Source organism: Cetorhinus maximus, chromosome 29, assembly GCF_964194155.1.
Source record: "Cetorhinus maximus chromosome 29, sCetMax3.hap1.1, whole genome shotgun sequence".
Classification (NCBI taxonomy): Eukaryota; Metazoa; Chordata; class Chondrichthyes; order Lamniformes; family Cetorhinidae; genus Cetorhinus; species Cetorhinus maximus.
The window spans coordinates 17735529-17753813 of record NC_135907.1 but is presented as its reverse complement, the minus strand read 5'-3'; the positions used below and the strand labels follow the sequence as shown (position 1 = coordinate 17753813).

Here is an 18285-nt window from a genome sequence, read left to right as displayed (position 1 = left end):
GTCAGAACTGGGTTCAGCTAAGCAGCAGCTTCGTAATGAGGGACACTGTCGGTGGGAGCAGAAAGACCATTGTTTACCTGGTACAAAGCACGTCCTCGTGCAGACTACCCTGACACCGCTGGCACTGTGTCCACAAACGTGAAAACTTCTCCTCCAGCAGCTTCAGCTGAGATATCTAAAAGTGAGAAAAAAATCCAGAAATGGGTTTACAAGGAAATTTACAGATAACAGCAATAAAATATTGAAACACCTGCCCGTGAAAGTATACTGATGGCTATATAAATCCCAGCTTTACTGTTAAGCAGATTTACATAACTTGCTTTTCAATGGCACAAGAATCAACTCTTATTAGGAGTGACAAGAGAACACAAATATTAGCTTATCTGTGTATATTAAAAAGCATGCACATGTGAGCACTTCAGGTCAACTCTCTCATTGCAGTGCCACAATTGGCTGCAGGCCATAATTAATCGGCCAACACATTTAGTTAGAGGTTTCCATTATAAATGTGTGGACATAACAACTTATGGAAATACAGAAACAATACACAACATTAAAATAGGGATTGAATTACATCTTTGCACCCTTGTTCAATTATGTCCTGCCTTTTTAAAAATTCTTTTCATGGGATGGGGACATCACTGGCAAGGCCAGCATTTGTTGACCATCCTTAATTGCCCTTGAACTTAGTGGCTTACTAGGCCATTTCAGGGAGCTGCTAAGAGTCAACCACATTGCTGTGGATCTGGAGTCACAGGGAGGCCAGACTTGATAACGATGGCAGATTTCCTTCCCTAAAGGACAGTAGCGAACCAGGTGAGTTTGTTTCTTAAACCGACAATCAATCATAATTTATGGCACCGTTGCTGAGACTAACTTTCAATTTATTAATTAATCAAATTTAAATTCCACCAGCTGCCGTGGTGGGATTTGAACCTGTGACCTCAAGGACATTAGCCTGGGTCTCTGGATTTCTTGCCTGGTGACATGACCACTATGCCACTGTTTCCCCTTCTAACTCTATTTCACCTGGTGTTGAATCCTCTGTGCCTGTAGATAATTAGTACATTATTAAAAATTGTGAGTAAGGCACAGAGTTCCTGACCACAAATCTTTCTTGTCAAAATTTCATCACACTTTTTAGCCAACCATTAAAAATTGCTATGTCAATATTTCCCATTCCATGTAATCCTGTCAACTGTCACATTGTGATTGCAGGTTGTGGACATGAGGTGGCTCTGTAAAGTCTCTCTGTCGACTCAATCACCAGCTAGCGTATAAGAAAAGGGGCAATTTGCTAGTCAAATCAAACATAAAAAGGAACACAAGGAAAGACTCTTTATTAGATTCAAACAGCATTGTGGGTATACCTACAACACAGGATTGTAACGGTTCAAGAAGGCAGCTCACCACCACCTTCTCAAGGGCACTTAGAGATGGACAATGAATGCTGGTCTAGCCAGCGATGCCCACATCCCATGAATTAATAATACAATTTACTGACCTGCCTACCTTTCACTTCCTCACCCCAGCTTTCTCCAAGAGCAATCCATTATCTAAGTTCCCATGTGTGAAAAGTTTACTTATGAAGTGTTTAATGGCTGGTGATCCTTCGTAGAATTAGCGCCTCTGGAGAGGAGAAAGTGTATCATCTCAATGCAACTTTATTCAAAATGGTACTAACCGTGAGAAGGTCAAAGGTGAACGAAAGGCAGGAATCTAACTGGCAGGTGATATGTAACTCGTTTAAGGTTTGCTCTTCTAATCTACAGTGTAATTTGAACACCTCAAATGGGCTGCAGTATTGCAAATGCTCAAGTTAAATATGTGTTCCATATCACTAACTCACCACTTTCCCTGCTGCTTTCAATATACCAGTGGAGAAATAGCAATGCAAGTGGTTGTGCTCAAAGGCAGGTTTGAAATGGGACTTCTTTTCAGGCTTAACCCGAAGATAGAGATGAATGACCACATTGTAGAATGATATAGCACAGGAAGTATTGGGGAGGTGGTGGAATAGTGGTAATGCAGAGGCTCAGGTTAATGGCCTGGGAACATGGGTTCAAATCCCACCATGGCAGCTGGTGGAATTTAAATTCAATTGGAAAAAAAAATCTGGAATTAAAATCTAGTCTAATGGTCACAAAATCATTGTTGATTGTCATAAAAACACACCTGTCTCACTAATGCCCTTTTGGGAAGGAAATCTGCTGTCTTTACCCGGCCTACATGACTCTTAATGCCCCCTGAAATGGCCTAGCAAGCCACTCAGTTGTATCAAATTGCTATGAAGTCAAAAAGGAATGAAACCAGAGAGATCACCCGACCTGGGCACCGAAAACAACAACAGTGCCCTGTCGACCCTGCAAAGTCCTCTTTACTAACATCTGGGGTCTTGTGCCAAAATTGGGGAAGCTGTCTCACAGACTAGGCAAGCATCAGCCTGACAGTCATATTCACGGAATCATGTCTTATGGATCATGTCCCAGACACCACCATCACTATCCCTGGGTATGTCCTGTCCCACTAGCAGGACAGACCCACCAGAGTTGGTGGCACAGTGATATACAGTCTGGAGGGATTTGCCCTGGGAGTCCTCAACATCAACTCTGGACCCTATGAAATCTCATGGCATCAGGTCAAACATGGGCAAGGAAACCTCCTGCTGGTTACCAATTACTGCCGCCCACCTCAGCTGAAGAATCAGTATTCCTCCATATTGAACACCACTTGGAGGAAGCACTGAGGGTGGCAAGGGCACAATGTACTCTGGGTGTGGGGCTTCAATATCCATCACTAAGAGTGGCTTGGTAGCACCACTACTGACCGAGTCCTAAAGGTTATAGCTTCTAGGCTGGGTCTGCGGCAGGTGGTGTGGGAACCAACAAGAGGGAAAAACCTACTTGGCCTCGTCCTCACCAATCTACCTATTGCAAATGTAACTGCCCATGACAGTATGGGTAGGAGTGACGACCGCAGAGTCCTTGTGATGTACGGCATTATCACCATGCTAAATGAGATATAGTTTTTGAACAGGTCTAGAAGCTCAAAACTGGGCCTAATGGATGCCATCAGCAGCAGCAGAATTGTATACAACCACAATCTGTAAACTCACAGGTGTCAATTTGATGAAGCAACAACACAGGACTACTTGCATGCCAAATAGCAGAAGCAGCATGCGATAGACGGGGCCAAGCATCCCACAAGCAACTGATTTTCTTTAAAAATCATTTACAGGATGTGGGCATCACTGACTAGGCCATCATTTATTGCCCATCCTTAATTTACCTTGAGAAGGTGGTGGTGAGCTGCCTTCTTGAACCATTGCAGTCCCTGTGGTGTAGGTACACCCACTGTGCTGTTAGGGAGGGAGTTCCAGGATTTTGACCCAGTGACAGTGAAGGAACGGCGATACATTTCCAAGTCAGTATGGTGAGTGGATTCAAGGGGAACTTCGGTGGTGTTCCCATGTATCTATTGCCCTTGTCCTTCTAGGTTTTAGTGGCTGTGGGTTTGGAAGGCGCTGCCTTGGTGAGTTTCTGCAGGGCATCTTGTAGATGGTACACACTGCTGCCACTGTTCGTCAGTGGTGGAGGGAGTGAATGTTTGTGAAAGGAGTGCCAATCAAGTGGGCTTTGTCCTGATGGTGTCAAGCTTCTTGAGTGTTGTTGGAGCTTCACTCATCCAGGCAAGTCGAGAGTATTCCATCACACACCTGACTTGTGCCTTGTCAATGGTGAACAGGCTTTGGGGAGCCAGGAAGTGAGTTGCTCGCTGCACATCAGTGCAAAAGAGAAGGCTGAAGTATTTGCAGCGATCTTCAGCCTGAGTGCTGAGTGGATGATCCATCTCAGCCTTCTCCTGAGGTCCCCAGCATCACAGTTGCCAGTCTTCAGCCAATTTGATTCACTCTACATGATATCAGGAAACGGCTGAAGGCACTAGGTACTGCAAAGGCCTTGACAACATACTGGCAATAGTTCTGAAGATTTGTGCTCCAAAACCAGCCACGCCCCTAGCCAAGCTGTCCCAGTCCAGATAAACTCTGGCATCTACCCAGCAATGTGAAAAATTGCCAAAGTATGTCCTATCCACAAAAAGCAGGGCAATCCAGCCAGGTCCATTACTGCCCCATCAGTCTACTCTTGATCATCAGCAACGTGATGGAAAATGTCGTCAACAGTGCTATCAAGCGACATTTACCCAGAAATAACCTGCTCACTGACACTCAGTTTGGGTTCCACCAGGATCACCCAATTCCTGACCTCATGACAGCCTTGGTCAAAACATGGACAAAAAAGCTGAACTCCAGAGGTGAGATGAGGGTGACTGCCCTTGACATTGAGGCAGCATTTGACTGAGTGTGGTATCAAGGAGCCCTAGCAAAACTGAAGTCAGTGAGAATTGGGAGCAGAGTCTCCACTAGTTGGAGTCATACCCAGATCAAAGGAAGATGGTTGTGGTTGTTGGAGATCAATCATCTCATCCCAGGACATCGCTGCAGGAGTTCTTCAGGGCAATGTCCTAGGCCCAGCTATCTTCAGCTGTTTCATCAATAAGCTTCCCTCCACCATAAGGTCAGAAGAGGGGATGTTCGCGGATGATTGCACAATGTTCGGCACATTCGCAACTCCTCAGATCCTGAAGCAGTCTGTGTCCATTTGCAGCAAAACTTAGACGATATTCAGGTATAGCCTGATAAGTGGCAAGTAACATTTGTGCCACACAAGTGCTAGGCAATGACTGTCTCCCACAAGAAAGAAGCTAACCATCTCCCCATGACATTCAATGGTAGTACCACCACTGAATCTCCAACTACCAACATCCGAGGGGTTACCATTGATCTGAAATTGAACTGGGCCAGCCATATAAATACTGTGGCTACAAGAGCAGGCCAGAGGCTGGGAATTCTATGCAGCGTAACTCACCTCCTGACTCCCCAAAGCCTGTCACCATCTATAAGGCACAAGTCAGGAGTGTGATGAATACTCACCACTTACCTGGATAAGTGCAGCTCCAACAACACTCAAGAAGCTTGACACCATTCAGGACAAAGCAGTCTGCTTAACTGGCACCCCATCTACCACCTTCAACATTCACTCCCTCCACCACCGATGCACAGTGGCAGCAGTGTGCACCATCTACAAAATGCACTGCAGCAACTCATCTAGGCTCCTTCCACAGCACCTTCCAAACCCACAACCTCTACCGCCTAGAAGGGAAAGCACATCAACGGGAATACCACCACCTGCAAGTTCCCCTCCAAGTCATACACAATTCTGACTGAAACATGGTGGCCATTCAGTCCATCACACTTGTGCTGGTTCTTTGAAAGGGCTATCCAATTAGTCCCACTCCTTTGTTCTTTCTCCAGAGCCCTGGATATTTTTTTTCCTTTCAAGTATTTATTTAATTCCCTTTTGAAAGTTCCTGTTGAATCTCTTTCCACCATTCTCTATCAGACAGTAAATTAGAAATCACAATAACTGTTTCTTTTGCTTGTTATCTTAAATCTGTGCCTTTAGGTTACCAACCCTTATGGCTAGCCACCCTTCTGCCACTGGAAACAGTTTCACATACTTACTTTTTAAAATCGTTCATAATTTTGAACACCTCTATCAAATCTTCTTGTAACCTTCTCTGTTGTGAGGAGGATCAAACCCAGCACCTCCAGACCCCATCCCTGGTATCATTTCAGTAAATCCCTTTTGCATCTTTTCTAAGGCTTGAGATCCTTCCTGAAGTACGGTGCCGAGATTTGGAGACACCACCAGAGAATCTACAAAGCATATACTTTCTGACCCAAAAACAAACTATATAAATGATTTTTTTTTTATCATACCTCCTTCTGGTACAGCTCTGACTGGCGAGACTTACAGTAACTGCAAACGGCACCTGAGGTAAAAGCAGAGATTAAGATTGGATTGAATTTGAAATCTCTTTCCAGGCGATCAGTGTACAATGTAAAGAGAGATGCTATAAAGGCTTGAAACTTGCACACAAAATGTGATTAGGACAAAGAGTGCTTTATCACAAACAAGTTATAAATAGGAACAGGTGTAGGCCATTCAATCCTTTAAGCCTGTTCAGGTACTCAATTAGAACATCCTTGATCTGTACCTCAATTCCATCTACATGCAGTTCATTCTGCAATCCTTAATACCCTTTGTCTAACAAAAAAGATCTATTACTTAGTTTTGAAATTTTCCATTGACACCCATCCTCAACAGCTTACTGGGGAATAGAAAGTTCCAGATTGCGACTATCCTTTGTATGAGCAGAGGATTAAATATATTCAAAAATTCTGACAAAGGGTCATTGACCTGAAATGTTAACTCTTTCTCTCTCCACAGATGCTGCCTGACCTGCTGAGCATTAACAGCACTTCCTGCTTTTATTTCAGCTTTACAGCAATTGCAATATCTTGCTTTGATCATTTATGAAGGAATTGGATAAGCATTGGAAAAGGAAGCAGTAGACAAAGAAAGGGGAGGAGGCACCTCCAGCACAGCGCAGGTAATACACCAGCTTCCTTCGTAGTGTAATATTTATGATTCTTTGAAATCTGAAAGAAAAATGCAAAACTACACACCACATCAGCATTAGAGAGAGAAAAGCACCCAAATATTAACTTATTTTTGTCTGAGTACTGACTGATATTTGTTTTTCGCTCCTTTCTTCTGATTCATAGAATGCGGGATCTGACAAAACCAACATTTATTACCCATCCCTAACTGCCTTTGAAAGTCACCTTTTTTGTATTGCTGTGCTGTATAGGTACACCCACAGTGCTACGGGGAACGCAGTTCTAGGGATTTTGACCCAGCAATGAAGGAACGGCAATCTATTTCCAAGCCAGTACGGCATGCGGCTTGGAGGGGAATGTGCAGGTGGTGATGTGCCCATGCGTCTGTTGTCCGTCCTTCTAGGTGGTGGAGGTCAAGGATTTGGAAAGTGGTGTTGAAGAAGCTTTTGAGTTGCTCCAGTGCATCTTGTATGTAGTATACACTGAAATCACAGCATGCTGATGCTGGTGTAAGTGAATGTGAATGGGGTGCCAGTCGAGTGGGCTGCTTTGCCCTGGATGGTGTCAAAGTTCTTGGTTGTCGGAGCTACAATCATTTAGGCAAGTGGAGAGTATTCCACAAACTCTTAACCTGTGCCTTACAGAAGGTGGAAAAACTTTGGGAAATCAGATGACACACACACTGCAGAATTTCCATTCTTTGATCTGCTCTTGTAGCCAAAATATTTATGCAGCTGGCCCAGTTAGGTTTCTAGTCTTTATTTCCCCTTCTGATCATACTGGTTTCTTGCTGAACTACAGCTCTACTGGTGCCCTTCTCTCCCACACTCCAGTCAGGATTATTCATCTGCGAGCGTCAACAGTAAGCATCAGCGCAAGGGGCATCACAGCTCATCTCAACCTTGCCCTTGACCAACATCCACAGCCCTTCCATCAGTGATCACACAGGAACCCTGGTTGCTGTTTGCAGGATTGAGTTCTGCTTAAGGGTTGTTTATTTAACAAAATTAATCACGTTTAAAGAGAAAGGCTAAGGACACGTCCGATTTTCATCACTCTGCCACTAACAGCCTTGCCTTCAGCTGCCTAGGGCCAAAGCTCGAGAAGAACGACAACTGCTTCTGATTGGGCTAACCTGGCAACTTCAACATAGCTGAAGCACTAAGTTCCCTCATTAAAAAATACTAGAACCATTTTATATAATAGATACAACACTGGCTTCCTGTTGATTTGGTGATGGCTAATACATTCACAACTGAAGCTAGTGGATTATATGGTCCAATTTCACTGCTGTTGTCAATGTGCAATGCAGCGCTACATAATTTAATTTTAAAAGTTGCTCTTAATCAGTTGTTATTTCCAAGCTTAATCGCTATTCAGTGCATTAGCATGAACATCAGACAAGGAAAGATTTAATTCCAGCTGCCATGCCAACCAGGGCTAGATAAACTAAGGCATTACTCGGACAAGGTTCCAGAATCAGTGGGGCTGCCCCACCAGCAAGAGAAGATTGGGGTGGAAAAAAATGGCTGAAAGAAAAAAAATAGCACAACAGACTAAATGGCCCCTTGAGCCTGCTCTGCCATTCAAGAAGGCCGTGGCCGATGATGTACTCGACTCCAGTTTCCCATCCTATTCCCATATCTCTCAATTCCCTTAAAACCCAAACATCTATGTTTTTCAATGTTGAACATACTCAATGACTAAGCATCCACAGCCTCCTACCCTGGTGGATTTCAAGGATTTACAGCCCCAAGTAAAGGAATTTCTCCTCACCCAGCCCTACATGACGAACCCCTTATCCTGAGACTATGATCCCTAGTTGGAGACTCTCCAGCCAGCGAAAGCTGTCTCAGGTTTCTACCCAATCCAGCCTTCTATTAGTGCTGGGAATGAGATTCAGGGATCTGCAGCATACTGCAACACCGCCAATGGCCAGAAGCATATGGATTCACATATATTAATTCTACACAAAACTAGCTTGGAGTCATGTCAACTGGGGTGTACATTCTCCTTGGAGAGATGGGAAGGTACCTTGGATCACAGACACAAAAATAAAGGAGTGTGAAAAAAAATCAGAAAAGGGTAATCAAGATAGAAAAGAGAGATAAGAAAGGAAGGAAGGAAGAAAGAAAGAACAGAGAATTAAAAAGTATCGGGTGCAGGTTCCCGATACTGTGCAATTAGGGCAATGGCAAGCCATAACAAATATGGTTAAAATCAAACAACACTTAGTTAAACATCAGTAAGTACAGCGCAGGCCAGTGGCCCACACAGAGCGTAATCGCGGTGTCTAGTTTTTAAAAAAAGAAAGCCCCCTCCGCACATACTGCCACCCCCCTCCATTTGTAATCCCATGATGTGGTGTCAGGAAGAGGCTGAGTGATACTGGAAAAGTAGCTACAAGAATGAGGAACTGGTTAGATCTCTGCTCTGACCACGGGAAATGAGAGGGAGACCGAAGGAGGCTTTGGGCTGTAAGCATTCTATTCTCGAATAAGGGAAACTCCAGACTGACTGCCGGGAGGCTTGAGGGCTTTAGCAGGGGTGGCAAGTTTGGTGGAAGGGGGGAAAAAGAGAATGTAGCAAGAGTATGTCTTTAGAAATTTTAATTAAAATTTTATTCATTTTATCTCGTTTCATTTCTGAAGGCACCAACCCTTGCCTAGAGATCAGTTCAATGGGCAGTGGCCACTTTCTGGTAACTCACCCAAGTGACCACCTTCATAACAAAAACAGAAATACCTGGAAAAACTCAGCAGGTCTGGCAGCATCGGCGGAGAAGAACAAAGTTGACGTTTCAAGTCCTCATGACCCTTCAACAGAACTAATTAAAAATAGGAGAGGGGTGAAATATAAGCTGGTTTAAGGTTTTTGGGGGGGGGGGGGGGGGGGAGGTGGTTGTAGGGACAAGCAAGCAGTGATAGGAGCAGATAACCAAAAGATGTCACAGACAAAAGAACAAAGAGGTGTTAAAGGTGGTGATATTATCTAAAAGAATGTGCTAATTAAGAATGGATAGCAGGACACGCAAGGTACAGATAGCTCTAGTGGGGGTGGGGTGAAATAAGACTAAAAGGGCATAAAAGGTATAGATTTAAAAATAATGGAAATAGGTGGGAAAAGAAAAATCTATATAAATTATTGGTAAAAATAAAAGGGAGGGGGAAGAAACGGAAAGGCGGTGGGGGGGGGATGGAGGAGGGAGTTCAAGATCTAAAGTTGTTGAACTCAATATTCAGTCCGGAAGGCTGTAAAGTGCCTAGTCGGAAGATGAGGTGCTGTTCCTCCAGTTTGCGTTGAGCTTCACTGGAACAATGCAGCAAGCCAAGGACAGACATGTGGGCAAGAGAGCAGGGTGGAGTGTTAAAATGGCAAGCGACAGGGAGGTCTGGGTCATTCTTGCGGACAGACTGAAGGTGTTCTGCAAAGCGGTCGCCCAGTCTGCGTTTGGTCTCTCCAATGTAGAGGAAACTGCATTGGGAGCAACGTATGCAGTCGACTAAGTTGGGGGAAATGCAAGTGAAATGCTGCTTCACTTGAAAGGAGTGTTTGGGCCCTTGGACAGTGAGGAGAGAGGAAGTGAAGGGGCAGGTGTTGCATATTTTGCGTATGCATGGGGAGGTGCCGTAGGTGGAGGTTGAGGAGTAGGGTGTGATGGTGCCGGGGGGGGGGTTGAAGGGAAGATGTGTTTGGTGGTGGCATCATGCTGGAGTTGGCGGAAATGGCGGAGGATGATCCTTTGAATGTGGAGGCTGGTGGGGCGATAAGTGAGGACAAGGGGGACCCTATCATGTTTCTGGGAGGGAGAAGGCGTGAGGGCGGATGCGCAGGAGATGGGCCGGACACGGTTGAGGGCCCTGTCAACTACCGTGGGTGGAAAACCTCGGTTAAGGAAGAAGGAGGACATGTCAGAGGAACTGTTTTTGAAGGTAGCATCATCAGGACAGATGCGACGGAGGCGAAGGAACTGAGAGAGTGGGATGGAGTCCTTACAGGAAGCAGGGTGTGAGGAGCTGTAGTCGAGGTAGCTGTGGGAGTCAGTAGGCTTGTAATGGGTATTGGTGGACAGTCTATCACCAGAAATTGAGACAGAGAGGTCAAGGAAGGGAAGGGAAGTGTCAGAGATGGACCTTGTGAAAATGATGGAGGGGTAGAGATTGGAAGCAAAATTAATAAATTTTTCCAGGTCCAGACAAGAGCATGAAGCAGCACCGAAGTAATCATCGATGTACCGGAGAAAGAGTTGTGGGAGGGGGCTGGAGTAGGACTGGAACAAGGAATGTTCCACATACCCCATAAAGAGACAGGCATAGCTGGGGCCCTTGCGGGTACCCATAGCCACACCTTTTATTTGGAGGAAGTGAGAAGAGTTAAAGGAGAAATTGTTCAGTGTGAGAACAAGTTCAGCCAGACGGAGGAGAGTAGTGGTGGATGGGGATTGTTCGGGCCTCTGTTCGAGGAAGAAGCTGAAAGCCCTCAGACCATCCTGGTGGGGGATGGAGGTGTAGAGGGATTGGACGTCCATGGTGAAGAGGAGGCGGTTGGGGCCAGGGAACTGGAAATTGTTGATGTGACGTAAGTTGTCAGAGGAATTACGGATGTAGGTGGGAAGGGACTGGACAAGGGGAGAGAGAAGGGAGTCAAGATAATGAGAAATGAGTTCCATGGGGCAGGAACAGGCTGACATGATCGGTCTGCCGGGACAGTCCTGTATGTGTATTTTGGGTAGGAGGTAGAAGCGGGCCGTCCGAGGTTGGGCGACTATCAGGTTGGAGGCTGTGGGAGGAAGATCTCCAGAGGAGATGAGGTCAGTGACAGTCCTGGAAACAATGGCTTGATGTTCAGTGGTGGGGTCATGGTCCAGGGAGAGGTAGGAGGAAGTGTCTGCGAGTTGACGCTCAGCCTCCGTGAGGTAGAGGTCAGTGCGCCAGACAACAACAGCACCACCCTTGTCAGCTGGTTTGATGACAATGTTAGGGTTGGACCTGAGAGAACGGAGTGCAGTAAGTTCAGAGAGAGACAGGTTAGAATGGGTGAGAGGAGCAGAGAAATTGAGACGACTAATGTCACGCCGACAGTTCTCAATGAAAAGATCAAGAGAAGGTAAGAATCCAGAGGGAGGGGTCCAGGTGGAGGGAGAATATTGGAGGTGGGTAAAAGGATCTGTTGAACGGGGAGAGGACTCCTGCCCAAAGAAGTGAGCACGGAGACGAAGGCGGCGGAAGAAGAGTTCAGCATCATGCCGAGCCCGAAATTCATTGAGATGAGGGCGTAAGGGTATGAAACTAAATTTTTTGCTGAGCACTGAACGTTCAGCGTCGGAGAGGGGAAGGTCAGGGGGTATAGTGAATACATGGCCGGGGCTGGGATTGTAAGATGGGGTGGGGACGGAGGGACAGGCAGGGGTGGAGGGTCCTAGATGGGTGTTGGTGTCGATGAGTTGTTGGAACTTGCGTTCCTTAGCACTTGAGAGAAAGAGAAAAAGTTTCTTGTTGAGGCGTCGGTTGAGACGAAGAATAAAATGAAACTGGGGGCACGCGCAGCTTTGGAAAAGGGGTGCAGCGGTGCTGCTGGAGGGAGAGGTCAAGTGTGTTCATATGGCGGCACATGGCACTGAGTGTGGATCTCAGAATGCGACGGGAACAGCAGTCCGAGAAACGTTTTATGTCCTGGAGATACCTGTAATCCTGGGTGGGTTCAAAACATGAGGGATGGAATTTCAGTTGAAATCCACGTGGGGTAAGCCGGAGACGGAGACAGTCACTGAGAAAGGAAATATGGCTGTGAAAGCAGGTTTTAGTAAACACCTTGTCAAACACCAGGAGAGAAATGGAAAGCAATGAAGGTGAACAAGGCAAGAGAGAGATTTGAAAATCCTGACGGAGAGTAGCACAAAACTTCTTCAAGGTAGGCATTTCTTGAAGAGAAGTGGCAGTCAATCAAACACAGATAAAAACAACCTCCTTCATATCTGACAGTAAACAGGGAGCAATGGCTCTGCAGACTGAGACACCATTTTGAAGGCAGGTGAATTTTACACTCGAGCTCAATCCTGCCCTCACCTAATACACAAACAAACACTTTGTAATTAGTACACCACCTGAGTAACTGAAAGGGAGGTCAATACCACCTTCTCATTGAGACATCACAAATACCTGAACTTTACAGCATTAATGCACAGTGCTTTGCAGCAGCAGCTGAGTGAACCCGCTGGCTGGGTGCTCATGGGCCAGCACGCATGGGCTGTTTGATATGCAGAGCTTTCAGAGCACCAATAGTTCAGGTTTAGGGAACTGGAGGCAGGGATGATGTATTTTTTCATGGCACAAATACCCAATTATCAACGTAGTTGCCTGCTCAAGGAAGATCGCCAATGACCATGTTATGCTATGTTTACTCTGTTATGACATAGGGCTGAATTTTCCCAGGATTGCACTAAATGCGGTAGCGGGTGGGTAAAATGGAGTCCTACCCACTGATGAAATTGGCAGGTTTTCATGCCATATCTTCCCGAGCCCGCCTCATTATATTTCACTCCCACGAAACACACCGTTTCCGTGGCAAGCAGGCTGTCATTCACCCGCTCGCCACCACCCCGCTTATTGCATCACACTGGCTGCCATCTTTAAAAGGCAGCCGCCAGCAAAGCGCTCATTTCCACCAGCTCACCACCGCTGCCTGGGAGACAAGGCCTGCAAATGCAAAAAGACTGCAGCCCCCTGCTTCAACGACGGTCCCCCACGTGACTGCTGAATGCCGTGGAGGCCGATCGGGATGTGCTCTACCCCTGCTCTGGCCGCAGGATGGGGAGCAATGTCACCAATCCAGCTTGGGGGGCGGTGGCAGCAGTGGTCGGCGCCAACATCCTTCAGAAGAGGGCAGCCACCCAATGCTGCAATAGGATGAATGATCTCCTCCGTCCCGCCAGGGTAAGTAACTCTTTTCATCACTCCCAACTCTCTCACTCTCAAATCCATCACATACCCACAGGGCCCTCACTCACTGCCAGTGCAAGGGACATCACCATTCACTCTTTCACACACGCCATCATTGTCCTCATCCCATCCATGGGACCACTCTCCACCCCTTCAGGCCAGGCATACTTATCATCTGGCCCGGCAGGCGTCCTGATACACTCTGCCCATCTCTATCCATGCTGGAAAAACTGGGTCACAACAGGGGGGAAAGGTCACAGACAGGTAGAGGAACGCCGGAGATCAAAGTTCTCTCAGAATTTGAAAACAGAGCCATCTAGCTGGCTGGCGGTGACCAGGACCGGCCCTGTGCTGATGGTGAGCTGTTCTACCAAATGAGGATCCAGCAGTGCAATATCCATCAGATAACCATACCGTGAGTGATGTGTCCTCTTTCACAGGCCACTGTCATGCACTAATTATCTCCCCTTGCTTTCGCAGGCACACCTGGGAAGCAGCAGAAGTCCACAACCCAGAGCCTCCAAGCAAGCTCTGAAGAAACCTCCGAAGAGGAACGAATCTGAAGGCACCCTCCCTGAAGTCTCGTCACAGCATTCACCCACACCCTCCACCAGCACAGAGACACACACCTCGGTGAAACCTAGTTTTAGAGTAGCCTCAGGACCACAATCTGGTGAGCACATCGCACTTTCTGATCGACAGCAGGCGGAGGCAGGGACTTCCCAGGGCTGCTGGAGGCCAGAACGTTGCTGAGTCCAAGTCAGACGAGCCTCTCGACTCGGTCATGGCACAGTTGCTGGAGCTGCAAAAGCAAGCTCAGGAACATCAGGAAGGGATGGCCGCTGCACTCCTCAGATTGCAAGGCACGATAGAGGAGTCCATCTTCAGGCTGAGGTGATAGCACCAGAATTGCAATGCACTGAGGCCAACACCGGCAAGATGGCAGCCACCATGGAGACCTTGGTCCAGGACATCACTCCTGCACTGCTGCGCAGGCTTAACTCCATCACTGATGCCATAGCTAGCCTCCTGTGTATGCGAGAGCTGTGCTGGGCAGTTCGATCTCACTCCAGCTACCCCTTCTGCTTACAGAGTCAGCCAGGGACCCTCGGGCATCCATAGGGAGGAGGATCAGCAGGTGCAAGCTCCAGGGTCATCCACCCAAGTGACTCTGGAAGTGACTGGCTCATCTGACTCCCTGTGAGCTCCGCAGATCCAGCTTCACAGGCCAAGAAGGGTGCCACTACCTCACAGCAGGACCCCGAAAGTAGGCCGGGGCCCTACAAGTCTTGGCCCTCCAGAGGACACCCGCCAAAGTCATCACAAACAGGGCGTCACAGTCAGCAGGCTGTCTCCACCTCCACTGCGGATGTCCAAGGGAGCACCAAGACGTAGCGGCAGGGTTAGGACAGTTAAGGAGAATTAGTTGCACAGCCTGGGCACGGGTGTTAATCACTTATACATAATGTTCACTATTGTCAATAAACTCCCAAGAATGTCTCCCTGCCTATGCTCCTTGTTCTGATGAGCAGTGTTCTTGTCATTCAGATGTGAAACCTTTCTGCACAAGATAAAAGGCAGGTGTCTTCAGTCCAGGGCCTCTTACCTGCGCGGCCTTCAGACCATATTAATGGTCCAGCCCCATACTCCCTGGGAAAATTATTGATGCCTGCCCCTCGGCAGTGCTGGTCACTGCTGCCAGAATGTAGTGGGCAGGTGCCAAAGAGTTCTCTCATACTCTCTGTATGTTCTCAGCGCCTTTAAGGTGGGGCTGGCCCCCATCACACCAGCATCTGTGACCACTGATGCTGTGCGCCAGCTCCCGAAGAGCTGAGGTGCTGAAGGCAGACACAGCATCAGAGGCATCTAAAGTTTCATGGCTGTGTCTGTGAGATGGTCGTGATCACGGAGCACAAGCGAGCTGCCCTCGGCCAGACAGGAATCAGACGTTCTTAGAGGCCATGTGAAGATCTATGGAGTGTCCTCACTGTATCTTGCCATCATCCTCCTGCGATCGAGCGACTATTAGGGCCTCCACTGCATCTCCATGACAGGAGCATTCTCACAGTGGATACTGGCACTGAGATAAGTCAAACGTTCAGAACTGCGATGTGAGGATCTACGGGTACACCTCACTGCATGTCATCATCATCCTCCACAAATCTGGCAGTATGAGGGCTTCCAAAGTCCACCTGCCTGATCTAGCCAATACAACAGCCTCATCCCCTTCGTCGTCACCACCGAGGACCCGCTCACCCTCATCGCCGACAGCGTCCTCCCCATTGGAGGAGACGTGCAGCTCTTCCATCTCCTCTACCCGTTGCAGTGCCAGGTTGTAAATAGTGCAGCAGGTAATGATAATGCGTGACACCCTCTGCAGACTGTATTGCAGGGCTCCACCAGACCGGGCCAGGCACCAGAACCACATCTTCAGCATCCGGATGATCTGCTCCACCAAGTTGCGAGCTGCTGCATGAGCATCATTATAGCATCGCTCTGCTGCAGTCTGAGGCCGCCTTATGGGTGAATTGAGCCACGGCCTCTGCAGGTAGCCCTTGTCCCCAAAGAGCCAACCCTTGGACCTCTATGGGCCCTGGAAGACTGCAGGGATCTGCGAGCGACTCAGGATGTAGACATCGTGCACACTCCCTGAAAGCCATGCGCATACCTGCAGGATGCGTTTTTGGTGGTCACATAGCAGCTGCACGCTTTGCAGCTGATGAAGCCCACTGAGTGTAGCGATGGAGACCTGAGCGCCACATGAGTGCAGTCAATCGCACCCTGTACCTGTGGGAATCCCGAGATCAGGGCGAATCCAATGGCCTTTGCATCCTGGCTGTCCCAACCCAGGCGAAGTGCACAAAGTTGTGTGCCATGGAGAAGATGGCATCCATGACCTCATGGATGCATTTGTGGGTGGCGGATTGTGAAATCTCAGAGGTCACCTGTGGAACCCTGAAAGGAGCCACTGGCATAGAAATTGAGCGCCGTGGTCACTTTCACAGCCACTGGCAGTGGATGCCCTCTATGTCCCCTTGGCACCAAGTCAACCAAGTTCAACAACACTGGTTCTCAGTCATCTGCAGGAATGGCAGGCGGTGTCTGTAGACCCTGGGTGTCGCTAGGTGCCAACCAGCCACGGCACACTGTTGCTCCTGGGCAGCGTGTGCTGGAATCCCTGCTGCCCCTTCTTCATGAGGTTGTTGCTCCTGCCTTTGCACAGCCAAGTGCATCAGTCGCTCTCTCCTCCATCTTCTATGGTCTCTGTAGGCCATCAGGCAAACAGCTAGTTCACCAGAATCCATGATCCTGACTTGGTCTTCCTGCAGCATGAAAGAGAGAGAGAGACATGGTTATCATGGCTGTACTTAACACCTCTCCTGGCCCTGTGTGACCGCCCCTTAATGCTTCTCAGAAAGTGCTGGTCACCCCTCGGATGGCCAGAGATCAGTGCGCTGCATGGCTGCCCTCCAACATAGGGGACACTGGTCCAAACCAGGGTGCTGAGATTGCAAGGGACGGTGAGTGCCTCCAGCAGTGACTGCTACATGGCCAGCATTGGTGAGGAGATTGAACAACGTGTGCAGTCCAACTGCTCTGTGGTCCAATAATGTGGGGGCGGGCTTGAAGTCTGTGCCAGAGGGGTGGGGTGGGGGTAAGGTATGGAGCGCTTGGTGGCACTTAGGTGCCTCCGCGATGCTAGGAGCCTGACCCCAATCATATCACTGTGTCTGTGCCTGATCTGTCTTAGTTGCAGAGACATGGTCAGTTTATACAGGTGTCCCTAATGCCTGGCCATTTCCTTCTCTTGCCCTGCCCCCCACCTCGATTGTCTGCGAGTGGATGCAGCGCCAGGGCAGCACTTGGCCCCGCCCCCATCAGCAGCCGCCTCCAAGGTTGGCCAGCACCTGCCCCCAGACACCCCCCGCCCCTCAGCAGTTGCCTGCGGGGCCGGGCATCAGTCCCCCCCCGCCCCCCGTGCCTCTGAAGCCTGTACACAACAGGCAAGCCGTAGAGAACGCTGCTGCTCACTCACTCACCTCAGTTCTCCCAAAGTGAAGGCCGATGAGCACGTCGCCTGCGTGCTGTGAAACATGTTAGTGTGCTTTCCCGCGGACGTGGACAAACGACACGGCGGGGTTCCAAGAGCCTAGCGGGATGGCCTTTTAATTATATGCTAACGTATTACAATTAGCTGCCCGCTGACCGATGGCGGGAAACGCGGCCCGAAGCGGAATATCGCAACTTGCCTTCACATCGTCACGAAGTGGGTCCTGCCATATTTTCCCCGTACGCCACCTATCACACCCGCCACCAGTGGGCTCGGAAAATTCCGCCCATAGTGTGCACTTTCCATCTCCATGAGACAGTGGTCAGGCAATTTACTTCCAAATCTCCATCTGGCAGCTGATCTATAACTAGCTGCTAGAACGCAACAGAGCCAGGAAGACTCATTGGCCTATTTTTTGCTTTCCTCGCCATGGTCTGTGTATTTATCTCTCCCCTGATGCAAATCATTGTCGACACTCACCGTTAATTTCAACTATTCCCAACAACATCTGTTGGGGTCTCTGATCTCTCAAAGTAAAAAATGTTTCCAATTCTCAAGATATTTTAATTACAGAATGCTACCTTGAAATTAAATTTGGATAGATATCATCTGCTGCATGTTGGGCTTCCGATATAGTTTTTTTTTTATTTTGGCCCAGAGAGAAATAGAAACTTGGGGACATAGCATTTAAGTTCAGTGTTACTTAATAAGTCATGCCAACCTAAGTAAGGGGGACACCGAAGAAAGATCTAGGAGCCTCAACATTGGTC

The 18285-nt window shown here is 48.1% G+C and overlaps 1 protein-coding gene across 6 annotated transcripts in view; it reads right to left on the bottom strand.

Annotated features, from left to right (window-relative positions):
* pold1 (polymerase (DNA directed), delta 1, catalytic subunit) overlaps nucleotides 1-18285 on the bottom strand; it is a 112887-nt gene that overhangs the window by 8429 nt on the left and 86173 nt on the right. For 5 of the 6 annotated variants that reach the window (XM_078531716.1, XM_078531718.1, XM_078531715.1 and 2 more), the window contains 2 exons: nucleotides 5843-5895; nucleotides 78-175 (listed from right to left, as the gene is read on the bottom strand). In XM_078531716.1, the coding sequence (XP_078387842.1) occupies nucleotides 78-175; nucleotides 5843-5895 (151 nt within the window). The remainder of the gene's footprint in view (nucleotides 1-77; nucleotides 176-5842; nucleotides 5896-18285) is intronic. The other variant, XM_078531721.1, reaches the window with a different exon arrangement.